Genomic DNA, 12,950 nt, shown 5'->3' with positions numbered 1-12,950 from the left:
GGATGTCAGCTTCAGTGTTTTGAGGGCCAAAGAAAGGGGATCATTCCCTTCCCTCATTAGTCAGCTGCTATCATAAAGATCTTTCCTGATTTATCAGCCTGACTCTAGATGCTGCTGATTTCTGCCCCTTATGGTTCCAGTCCTGTAGGTGTTTAAACATTTTTTTTAAAATCTCTCATCCAGTGGCTGCGGTCGGAGTGACATCGGCCCACCGCTCCCATAGAGCAGGGTACATGTCTGCATAAACACAGCTGCGACTGTACGTGAAAAACCGACAAACTCAGGAAGTGGTGTCTGTGATTAGCTGGGCTCTCATCATGCGCCCGGAGCCAGGAGTCATGGCCAATTAAGACCAAAGCCAGAAATAGTTCTCCCCTCTCCGGGCGTCTGGTCGCAGAGCGGCTGTCCTGCTGCAGTGACCCCGTCCGGCGGAGCAGGTCCATGTCTGGGAATTAAGCGCTTGGATTAAGAGTCCTTTCGCCTGGAGACACACAGAGAAGAGACGACCATCTGAAGAGGGGAGTTCCAGCAGCGGGAGGGAAGGAATCCCATCCGAAAGGAGGGGGAGAAGGAGCTCAACGACTAATTGGCACAAATAGGATGCAATTACTGCCTGGGCTGGGACTGGGAGGAGCAGGGTTTATAAGGCCACCAGTGGGTGGTGTGTGTGGAGGGGGGGGGGGGGGGTCTGCACGCTGAAGGAAGTGGGAGGAGATGGGTCAGCTTCTCTATTCCTGTGATGGATTGGACCTCCGATCATTGCTCATAATAAAGGCTGCTCTCTGCAACGCGCTGACAGTGGAGGTTATATGGGGGGGGGCTGTCTGACCTTTCACCCAGATCCTCTCCCACTGCAGGCTGAGTGTTTAGGTGGAAAAACTGCTCAGCCTGTTGGCTCTGGGTCATAAACTGGTTTTAATGGTCTGCTGGGTGCTGCTCTGACCAGAAGCTGCGGCTCTCGCTGCCTTGGGTTAAAGATGCAGACATGCAGAGATGTTAGATCGGATTCAACGTCACTAAATGTAATGAAACTAAAAAAAAACAACTCTTCCTGCATCTACTGTTACCGAATAGCTGCGATCAGATAGAGGTAAACATGCTGATGCATAGATTGAGGTAATCTAATCCCATTTCCTGTTGGATGCTAAACTGCTGCCTCTGTCCTCGAAGCTGCTGCTCGTTTTCTCTCGTGTTTCAGTGAAACGGCCGGTTTATCGCTAATAGGCGACTGGTTGATTGTTTCACTGCAGAAAGAAAAAAAAAACACGTCGGCCTGAAAACGGAGAGCATGGACTAATATTGTACTTCTTTTTCTCCTGTTCCTCCCTCACTATTTTACTTCTCATTCCTCCTTTCTTTCTTTTAGCATTTCTTCCATTTCCCTCATCCTGTCCATCCTCGTCTTTTTGCTCTTCTAACATCCCTCCTCTCCTCCCGACATCCCTCCTTTCCTCCTAACACTCTTCCTTTCCTCCCGACATCTCTCCTTTCCTCCCGACATCCCTCCTTTCTTCCCAACATCCTTCCTTTCCTCCCGACATCCCCCCTTTCCTCCTAACACTCTTCCTTTCCTCCCGACATCTCTCCTTTCCTCCCGACATCCCTCCTTTCCTCCTACCATCCCTCCTTTCCTCCTACCATCACTCCTTTCCTCCTACCACCACTCCTTTCCTCCTACCATCCCTCCTTTCCTCCTACCATCCCTCCTTTCCTCCTACCATCCCTTCTTTCCTCCTACCATCCCTCCTTTCCTCCTACCATCCCTCCTTTCCTCCTACCATCCCTTCTTTCCTCCTACCATCCCTCCTTTGCTCCTGACATCCTTCTTAACATCCCTTCTTTCCTCCTTTTAAACAAATACTCTCTACATCATAAATGTTTGAAATGACTTTATCAGGAACCAGAGTTCTAAATTTTTAAAACGGCTGATAGTTTTTCCATGAAGTTTGTTGTAGACGCCTCAGATAGAAGCTAACCTCTGCCCTTCATCAACTTGTTCCTGCGATGACATTCCTGGGGGGGGGGTTAATCTTTGTCAGTGGAGCGTGGAACTTGGTGCCCCCCCACCCCATCGACTTTCTGTATGTGTGGGAGAAGGGGGGGTGGTCAGTTATGGTGGCAGGGAGGTAAATGAGGGGGAGACTGCAGTGTTTCCGGTATCCATGGCGACACATTGGGGATTTGGAGTTAAAACTTATCCCGCCCTGAGATTCCGCCCCCCCGTCACTCTGCTATCTCATTTCTTTCTTTTTAATGTGTCAGCCTGAAGTGGAAGTGACAGAGACTGTGATGGTTGGGTGGGGGGGCCATGGTGACCCCTCCGCCCAGTGAGAACAGAGTAACTTTATTTTCAAAGCCACACAGCGGGCATCCACAGATACTGCTGGGGGACACAAGTTTGGTCCACAAGGGTCAGCAAGCTCGGGGTGGAGGGGGGGTCGCTGCATGCGTGTGAAACCTAAAGTGAAATATTTTCAGACTCTGAGGAATTCTCATTTTGTTCAGATTAAGAAAGTTTGGGGGGGGGGCATGGGAGAGGAGGCTGGGATTATGGTGGGGAGGGGGGGGTCAGGGACATTCCGCAGGATGAAGTAGGTCATTGTTTGCTGTCTCTAGTGAAGAGAGCCTTCTGAAGGAGCTGATGAAGTGAAAGTAGCAGGGAGGGGGGGACTGGATGGGGGGTTATTCAGTAATCCTATTGAAAAGGCTTCTGAAGGACAGTCCATGAGAGGCTGGCAGAAAGCAAAAGGAATGGAATGTGACAACTTTAGAAAGCAGTGATGGTGGTCAGACTGGGAGACGTCCAGTTCCACCACTGTCCCCATCAAACAGGAGCTGCAGGGCTGCTGAGGGGGGAGTCTGCTTTCTGAATGTTGTATCCACACTTTTCAGATTTCTGTTTGTGTGTTTACACCCATATATGAAACCCTTTTATGCTGATGAAATGGTCTCTGTTTTCACAGGCAGGGAGTCGGAAGCAATGGGACTCATCTAGAAACCATGTTTCTGTTCATAATTACCTGTTTAAACTCTTTTATTTTCTCGTGATTATTTTTCGCCTCTGCTGCGCCACTGATCCAATCAGCATCATAAACGAACCTCTTCTTGAAGTCACCGATGTTTGCGTTTTTTCTCCCCTTCTCCTCCCGCAGAGTTTTTCCGAGAGCTCCTGAAAAACTCAGAGTCCTCGCTGCACAGCATGTTCGTGCGAACCTACGGCGTGATGTACATAGACAACGCCCAGCTGTTCAAGGACTTCTTCGCGTCTCTGACCCAGTACTACCTGTCCGGCAGCTCGGCCGTCAACATGGACTCCATGCTTTCGGACTTCTGGGCCGATCTCCTGGAGAGGATGTTCCGGTTGGTCAACGTTCAGTACGAGTTCAGCGACGCCTACATGGAGTGCGTGAGCCGGCACACGGAGCAGCTGCAGCCCTTCGGCGACGTTCCGCGCAAACTCCGGATCCAGCTGACACGGGCCTTCGTAGCCGCCCGCACCTTTGTGCGAGGGCTTGCCCTCATTCCGGACGTGGTGAATAAGGTGTCCACGGTAAGTCCTGACTAAAAAAGACTGCCTCCCTCCAGATTCTCTGACATCTTCAGCGCTAACCCAGCTGTGGCTCCACTTCACAGCCGGTCTTAACATAAACCTCTTGGACCGCTCTGGTTTGACATGTTTTTCCATGTGATTCATTGATGATTAGATTATTCTTCTTGGTGGAGTTAGCTTATAAAATGAAGCCTTTTTATGGTCCAACTATGTGTCCAGCTCTGCTGGAGGAGTTTGCTTTGCTGCGCTTCAGTGAAAAAGCCCTTCTAACTGCCTCCCCACCGCCTCCAGGTCAGCGCCTCCCCCAGCTGTGTCCGAGCAGCCATGAAGATGTTGTACTGCCCCTACTGCTCCGGCCAGGTGGCCCTGAAGCCCTGCCAGAATTACTGCCTGAACGTGATGCGGGGGTGTTTGGCTAACCAGGCCGACCTGGACAGCGAATGGAACAACTTCCTCGGTAAGAAGACTTGAACATGAACACCCTTCTCCCTGGAGCTGGGATTTTATCAAGCTGAATACAAATAAAAAAAAAAAAGCATGCCTCATTTTTCTCCCAGGGTTTTAAAGTTTCTTGTTTTTTTTGTAATCCTGCTCGGTTTTATCTAAAAGGGAACTTTTTATTTGTTGGATGCCGGCGAAGCAAGCAGAAGGTCCTCATTGTGAAGCGTCATGTACAAACATGTAGCTGGTTACTGACTTTAATGTTAAGGTGGGGGGTGCATGTCAGCAGCAGACGAATAAAAGCTGTTATTGTTTTGTGTCAACATACGCCGATCTGCTCCATTACATTCAGGGTGGTGCACATGTCCTCCATTGTTAGGCCGGCCGATCCTCCTCTGGTCTTTCTCTGCTCCTCATCAGAGCTGCAGCTTTCCTAATGATGTGCTGCTTCCATCTAGTGGTGGATTTTAGTAATAGCACCTATGGTTTGGCATGTTGAAGAATTTATATGGGGTAATTAAATCATAGGTCTAGGTTTCTGAATAGGTTGATGTTAATAAACAGAATTAATGTAATATTTATTCTCTGTTATTAATTAATTATACATGACATCAGGTGGTTCATCTAATACAAGATACACTTCTGCAAGGAATAAAAGCACAATTATTAATTAATTATCCTGGATTTAGGACTATCAAGCACTTAACTCAACTGGTGTGATTTATACTTTAAAATTTTAATGAGTACTCAAAAATGTGTCAGTGGTTCTAAAGAGTTTTGATTGAAATGCAGAAATTTCAGAAAATTAGTTATAAGCAATCAAAAATGAATGATTCTAACGAAAATTTAATACTTTTAATCAGTTCTTAAAAATTTCTAATTAGTAGTAGGCCTACTAGAAAATCTGATTCATACTTAACTTGAGTTGCACTTTAAAATTGTGATAAGCAGTCAAACGTTTGATTGTAACTCTTAAATTTGTGATTTGTACTCATAAATTGATGAGAAGTGATTCATTCTCGTAAATTTATCAGTGCTCGAAATTTTGTGATAAGCTTTTCAAAACGTTTGATTCTTACTGGTTAAACTTGTAATTCATACTTGAAAATGTGCAGTTTTCCCTCATAAATCTGTGATTCATATTCATAAAATTGGTTATTTCTTGAAAATATGTTATTGGTGCTCAAAGATTTATGATTGAAGTTGTCTCCACTAAGCTTGTATTCTCACAGAGGAAACATCTGATGTCTCATTTATGTACGGATTAACAAAGAAAAAAATACAAATCTTCCATTTATTTATAGTTAACGCCCTACAATCACTAATTGAAACACCTGCGTTCATTGACGGACACCTCACCCCATAGATTCTTGGCACATTTATCACAATTAAACAGCTAATTTGAAAGGATGTTCTGTGGATTATTGGAAAGAGTGTGGAACATGATGAACAGGTTGAATGCTGAGTCATGGTGATGGTGGAATGATGCCGTGGGGGCGTGGTTAATTTTGGGCTCCTGTGTCGTGCTTTCAGACGCCATGCTCGCTCTAGTCGAGCGGCTCGAAGGCCCCTTCAACTTTGAGTCCGTAATGGACCCCATCGACGTCAAGATATCAGAGGCCATCATGAACATGCAGGAGAACAGTTTGCAGGTTTCTCAGAAGGTGCGTACGGCTCCGGTTCTTCTTGTTAGGATCGAAGCTGATAAACCGGCGTCCTACTGATTTCTCCTTCTAATGTTCTAAATCAGGTTTTCCAAGGATGTGGGATGCCCAAACCAAACTCGGCCATCCGTAGCAAACGTTCGACGAGGGAAAACAGCTTTACTGGCCGCTTCCGGCCTTACAGTCCCGAAGCGAGACCGACGACTGCGGCTGGGACCAGTTTAGACCGGCTGGTGAGGAACTGGATGACAGAATGCTGCAGGTCTGTGTGTCCCGTTGCCTAAATGTTCTCTGTTCTCACACTATAGACAGCGGAGGTAAAGAAGAAGCTGAAACACGCAAAGAGGTTCTGGTCTACGTTGCCAGATACGGTGTGTGGAGTGGAACGGACTGCGCCTGGCGACGAGTGTTGGAACGGTACCGCCAAAAGCAGGTAGGAAGAAATCACTTCATCATCATCATCATTTTTGAATAGAAACTGTCAGTCTGAGAAACGCTCCTTCGTTCCACACAGGTACCAGTCTGATGTGATTGGCAACGGGCTGGCCAATCAGGTGTACAACCCCGACGTTCAGGTGGACATTACTAAACCGGACATAGTGATTCGCCGTCAGATTGCAGTTTTAAAGGAAATGACCAGCAGGCTGAGAGCAGCACACTTTGGAAATGACATCTCTGATGACATTGGTGAGGATCCTCAACCAGCTTCCAGACCTTTGTCCTTACTGGGAATCACCTCTGGTCTCTGGTCAGCCTTCCTGCACTACCTGGACAAGAGAATAGAGAATTATATGTTTAGATTCTTCACATGCATAGCTTAGATATAGATGATAAAGATGGGCCTGTTTTTCAGTGTTTGGTCCTGTTTCTCTCCTAGACGTAGCTACAGGCTCAGCTGTTTCTGTGACTAACTGGATGTTCTGTCTTTCATCCCTTTGACTGGTTCAGAGCTCATCTCTACAGCCACCTATGGAGCTAGTTTACTGTCCCCTTTTCTAACATAGAAAGTATTTATAGATCAGTGCTTCCATATTTGTTCTGTAAATCAGCTTACCATATTTTCACGACCATAAGGCGCACCGTACTAAAAGGCGCGTTTTTTATATACAGGTACATATCCTCTACTACGTTTAAATCCCCTACTGCGTATTTAAAAATAGAGCGAGAGCAAAACAGAGTATGATTGTGCTTTATTCATGTATTTATTACAAAGTATTAATGGAACCCATAAAAGTCATCATCCTCTGTTTCTGAATTAAACAGCTGCGCTAAATCAGAAATGCCAATTTCCCCTTCTTCGCTGTCAGTCACTTTCCGTGCTCCTCGGAAATGATGCCTGCTTTTGCGAAAGCTCGAACAACAGAGCCAGCAGACACGTTAGTCCAAGCATCTACAATCCATCCGCAAACGGTGGTGTCTCTTTCTTTGCCTTGCAGCTATATTTGCTGTGATCAGTGGGAATAAAGTAGTTTTGATATATTCTTAAGTGGGAAAATCCACCTTAAAACTGGATAATAAAAGCGAACATATTCTGTTGGCAGGTTAGGTTAATTTAGGCGTCAATAAACTGTTTCAGAGGAGTGATCACAGCGATGTGTATATGTGTATCATCAGCGCTGTGTCTGTCTCGCTGTCAGCTCCCAGATCAGCTTCTCTGATTGGTTGATGCGGCGCGTCCAGCAGCAAAACTTCAATTTTTCCATCTCGAGCAGCAGCAGCGCGTTGGCGGCGCGTCAGCTGCTTAAACGCTGCGGACGCGCTGCGCCTGCTGCTCAAAACGCGCTGCGGGACCTTTTGCTGCGTCTATACACTCGTCAACCATCAACTTTGCATGTAAACTCGCTGCTTCTGCTGCGTCCTGTTCACACCGATGTCGCGCGGTTGAATAACAGCGAGCACAGCATTCATTTGTTTCCCCATGTTTTTCTCATCAGCTGTGAGATGGGCACGCATGGAGTCACAGATTAACAGCGATGGTGATGAGTGGAAAAAAAACACCTGGTCTCCTTACATTCAGCCACTCTTTCATCATCTCCTCAATGAGGTGGTCTCAAAAGTTGCAGTTACAACACACATAGGGCGCACCACACCATAGGGCGCGCCACAGATTTTGAGGGGAAAAAAAGACATTTATATGCGCCTTATAGTCGTGAAAATACGGTATGTCTCTTCAGCAGAAGGCCACTCACATTGGTTCTGCTTGAGGTTTTCTTCCTGTTAAAAGGGAGTTTTCCTCTCCACTGTTGCTGCATGCATGCTCGGAGTGAAGGAATGCTGCTAAATCAATTATTACATTTTTCTGAGATAGAAAACTTTGAGCCAATCACACCGTATGCTCCGAGTTCTATCTGTATCCTTTCAAACAGTCATAAATGCACAAGAACCCTCTAGATTTGACCTTTTCCTCTCCTTTATCTTTTTTTTCTTTTAACAGTTGATGAGGGTAGCGGGGACGCAGAGAGCGGCAGCGGCTGCGACTCCCCGTCCTGCACTACTGACGACATCTACTTCTCCACCCCGCTGACCCCCGGCAAGCCGAAGACCAAGGAGGTTGGCACATCATCAGCAGGAGCTTCCGCACGGGTCAGTGTGGCGCTGGCGCTCTTTGGGCCGGCCCTGGCCCTGCTCGCCGCCCCCTGGAGATAAAACTAGCGGCGGCGGAGAGGAAGAGATCGAGCAGGATTAAAAGAATGAAGGGGAACCCTGTCAAAGAGACTTTTAAAGAGACTGCCTTCAGGGCCTCAGACTGTCCGCTGTGGGGGGAGGGAAGGGAAGGGAGGGGTGGGAAGACTCTTCTTGATATTACAATAATTTCACTATTAACTATTTGTATGTTTGTAAGGACATCAGTGTATGTCGGAGGGGGAGGGGGGGTTTGCTGGAGATCCCTTCAGGTTCTGCTCGCAGCGTTACAAACATGGAAGCGTCCTCTCCAGCAGGTTCCCACTTTCCCCGGCGCTCGCCGCCACACCGAAGCTTTTAAACACCGACAGCAGCCGACGCTCGGTTGGACAGGAAGTGCCTGCATTGGGTCATCGTCGTATTTCTGAGGATGTTCTTGTTCTCCATCATTCATTACATTCAAACTGTGAATTTATCTCTAAGATTAGTCAAACTATTTCAGCCTTTTTTTTTATTGTTACATTCAAGGTATTTTAATGCAGAAGAGCACAACTCAGAAATACAGCAAGATGTTTCGACACAGGTGATTTCCTTAAAGGGCCCCCTACGAGCCCTAAACATGAATATAGTGCGTCAGCTATCAGCTTCATAACAGCCCTACCCCCCCTCCCCTCACTGTTTACTTCCACACAATGCACAGTTAAACAGTAAACTCATACCTCACACATACGGTCATCGTTGATGCACACCAACGACGTGGAAAATGAGCTAAAGAGTTGGGTACGTGGTTCAGGTTCCCCCTGTCGAAACCCAGGAAGAAGACGTAAGCGACGAGTCACGGCGGCCCCTGGTGAGCTCAGCCCATCAGACGCTCCGACTCTCTGAACAGAGAGGTTGGCGTCATGGTTTTTCTGAGAAAAAGAGAGTCGGGCGAACGGGAACGACAGGAGAGCGTTTTGATGAAGAACATGAGAAAAGTTGAATACAGGGTCTGAGGCGGAGGACGTGTACTTATACAGAAACGAAGATTATATTTGGTACTAAATCAATTTTATGTGACAGAGGGGGAGAGCATGCACAGATTAACCACCCACCCCCCTACCTGTTACATGCTAAACTAAACTCAGCCCCCGTCAGTAGATATGGACTCATTTCATCTACTTACTTTAAAACGGTTAGCCCCACAGATCGACAACGTTTTCAGGCTTTTATTTTTTTTATTTTGTCTCGTCTTTGGTCCATTTTTTTCATTTCTTGGTTTCGAAAAAGGATGGAAGTGTTTGTAATCCATGGTCTATCTGCACAAAACAAGATCTGGATCTTCTAGTCTGATAATCGGGTCTGCGAGCTGCACGGCCCGGACGCTTCAGCTCTAAAGATATAGCCTCTTGTACAGTAACTTATGTCTGTGTTTTAACGGGACGGGAAAAGAACGATGTGTTGGCAAACGAATCAAAATCAGCCCCAAAATGTAGGTTAAAGACATGCTTTTAATGTTTGGATTTTAAACTATCATAGTTAAGCCCAAAATTGTTATTTAAAAAAACACAAACATGTTTTTTTTCCCTCTTGGCCTGAAAATGTTGCATTAGATTCTTTGCCTCTGTAACGGGCATTTTCCTACTAAACAATCTGTCTTTGAAGGATTTGATGAAACCTCTATGCACCACATGTAAACTGCGCTTCATTCGGCTTTACTTGTGTGATTTGATTTCCCTTGCTTTGTGTCCTGAGAACATTTCAGAGTTTGTGCACGCGTTTGCCACGTTGGAAGTGAGGAGCGGTCAGAGAAACTTTCTGAGGAAATGTTTCAGGTGACAATAGTGAATGTCTTTGTTTGCAGGCAGATTTTTTTCTTTTTTTTCTTTCTTTATTCCCAGCTGGCAGGAGATTGTCCAGCAGCTAGGTGTTAATTGGATCCACAGAGAAAATGTCAGTCCTGTAACCTAAAAAAAGAGAAAAGTCGACCTGGACGGGTGTAGAAATCCTTCCATCTGCCTTTAACCTGCAGGAAGAGGAAGGACTCGCTCTCTGAGGAGAGGGTGACCGACTGAAGAGAATGAATGATGTGTAAATAGAGAGCAGCCGTTTTAGATGTCTCTAAAAGAGGCCTTAACCGTACACCAGAGTAAAAAGAAATGTTATGGAAGAAAACAAGATGATAGATGTTAAATTGTAAGAGAAAATGTATATTAAACATTTCTTAGTCTTGTGGAAATAAAGACTGCCAATATTTAAAGTGTTGTCTTTTTTCTTTTATGTCTGAGTTCTGCCTGACCTGAATTCACTAATCACATTTTTTAAACTTAGAACTAGAGTAATTTGTTTATTTGGGGGAGTTTAAATGTGGGGGGGGGTCAAAGTTTAAAGAAGGGGTTTCCAAAGTATGGTTTGTGAGATGGTCCTCACCTTTATTGTAATAAAATGTCAGATTTATCTAACGTATAATTGAAATACACCATAGCAAAAAATTGAACCATCAAATCATTTCATATTCCGATTAAAAAATGGAGCCTGGCCTAGTCTGGGATTATCCAATGTTCCTTTTTCTGTGTCCCAAGCATGAAGTCAGAAGCCTGGCAAAGGTCATACAGGCAATAGATACTGATATGAGCAGTTTTATTTAAAATACACATATAGGGCTGAAACAATCAGATTAATCGTGATTAATTGATTATTGAAATGTTTGTCAACTATTTTAGTAATTGATTAATCGCTAACTGGAATAGAGAGACTAAAATATGGAGTCTAGGCAGAAGATAAACTGAAGAAACTCATTGCTTTCCTTCATCCACCTGCGACACAGCCAATCAGCTTTGAGTAACACCTCCATGAAAGCCAATCGTCATCCAAAGTTCATCTTAAAAGGCCTCTGATCCGCTTGTGTGCTCCTGTGCGCAGGGTGTGGATGCGCTGTGTGACTTCATTCAGATGACCCCTTTTCAAACACCCCCAGCCCCTCCTCCACCATCGTAGCTAAAGCTTCATCAGAGTCATTCCTCCCGGACTCTTACTGCGTTCCCTGTCTCATCTTAACCGGTCTGGCAGAAGACCGCCATGTTGAGCCTGGTTCTGCCAGAGGTTTCTTCCCAATGGGGAGTTTTTCCTCTCCACTGTCGCTTCATGCTTGCTCATTATGGACAGGTTCTTTCAACCTGTGTTATCCAAACTGGACTTCCATCTTCCAGGTCCCTGAGTGAAGCTCTAGTATCAGCTCATGCAGTCCACTGGATCTCCCCATAAAGCTCAGCATACCGTCTCACTAACCAGCAGTCTGCAGACTGACCAACTTCATCTAGCTCCACTCCACCACCAGTTTCAGTTTTCTTTCCTCCTGTTCTTGCATATCTATCAAAATTAAGTGCTATGTTTCCTGCCGAGGTCTGAGCGCCAAAGACCAAGCAATTGTATCAATAAATTTCTCCTAATTGTCTTTTGACCAATTTTCATTTTTACTGAAAATGTTTATATAGAGCAACACTGCACAAGATTTGGCCCAATTATGTTTTTAATTCCTGGATATTTTAAGTTTATTTTTAGGCATAAGCATTTGGTGCATGCAGATGCTCTGTGCAGGCTGCCCTCAAAAATTCACCTGTTGGATCCGCCACTGAATGATTAGTGTACCGGTAAGCTCTCCTTAAACACCACAGCCAACGAAACTGAACGTTGTTGTTAGCCAACTGAACAGATCTGAACCTCACCTGAACAGACATAGCTTTGGTTTTCTGATGCAGGATTTCATCTAGAGGAGCGAGGGTTTATTTGACTTTAACAGTAACTCCATGACTCCTAACTAGGTTTGTTCCGTTAAAGATAGGCTCTATGTATGCACCCTGTTGCTCTATCTCTCCAGTTCTTTTTCCTGAAAAGAAGACAAACTCTTTAAATAACATTTCATAACTTATATGTATTAAATAACCATAAGACATGAGAACAGATTCTGATGAAAATTGTAATCTTACTCAGATCAGAGAATATGCTTAAAGTTTGAAGAAGGCAGCTGCTCATCTCTCAGGAAGTGGCCCCGATTAACAGTTAAAAGGCATTTTAAACATCTCCAGGTTGCCACATCATTACATCATAAACGTTAGCAGATGATTAGACATCCATGGCTCCAGCCTTATAAAAATATTACACTTTGTTCTTAGCTGAAGGAAACCGCTCTCATTCCATTCCATCAATGATAATTATCCTAACAGTCCAAAAACACAAGAGACCAGTTTTAGCTACGGTGCAGTGCCACCAGTGGCCTTCAGGGGCCCTAAACCTGATGTTTGTAGGTTTAGTTGCTGAAATTTACATTGTTGCTGTCAACATTAAACTAATTGCCTCACTCTATATTAATAAATTAACATTAAAGGGTAGCTAGTTGTTAGTTTTGGGGTCACAGGGGGAAATGTTTGGGAACCCCTGGTTGAATTCTTGCAGCCAACAGGAATCAGGGGATTTAATCTTTTTAAGCAAATTTCAAACACTTCTTAGAATAGAATAGAATTCCACTTTATGGTCATTACGCTGTCACAAGTACAAAGCAACGAAATGTAGTTTGCATCTGTATGTTAACAGAGAGTTATTGTAAGAGGCTATAAAATAAATATGGAAACTATACATTTGATATATTTTAGTCACAAACCAAAATTTAACAACCAAAGAAAATAATATAATTAGTT

General features: G+C 44.8%; 1 protein-coding gene across 1 annotated transcript in view; it reads left to right on the top strand.

Moving 5' to 3' along the window:
• gpc4 (glypican 4) overlaps positions 1-10,516 on the top strand; it is a 55,287-nt gene extending 44,771 nt beyond the window's left edge. The window contains exons 3-9 of the mRNA XM_038277647.1: positions 3,153-3,550; positions 3,842-4,007; positions 5,525-5,655; positions 5,742-5,888; positions 5,964-6,088; positions 6,170-6,342; positions 8,090-10,516. Of these exons, the coding sequence (XP_038133575.1) occupies positions 3,153-3,550; positions 3,842-4,007; positions 5,525-5,655; positions 5,742-5,888; positions 5,964-6,088; positions 6,170-6,342; positions 8,090-8,301 (1,352 nt within the window). The 3' untranslated portion in view covers positions 8,302-10,516. The remainder of the gene's footprint in view (positions 1-3,152; positions 3,551-3,841; positions 4,008-5,524; positions 5,656-5,741; positions 5,889-5,963; positions 6,089-6,169; positions 6,343-8,089) is intronic.
• Positions 10,517-12,950: the final 2,434 nt, after the last annotated feature.

Source organism: Cyprinodon tularosa, unplaced genomic scaffold, assembly GCF_016077235.1.
Source record: "Cyprinodon tularosa strain WSP-4 unplaced genomic scaffold, ASM1607723v1 ctg133, whole genome shotgun sequence".
Classification (NCBI taxonomy): domain Eukaryota; kingdom Metazoa; phylum Chordata; class Actinopteri; order Cyprinodontiformes; family Cyprinodontidae; genus Cyprinodon; species Cyprinodon tularosa.
This window is presented reverse-complemented; position numbering and strand designations above follow the sequence as displayed.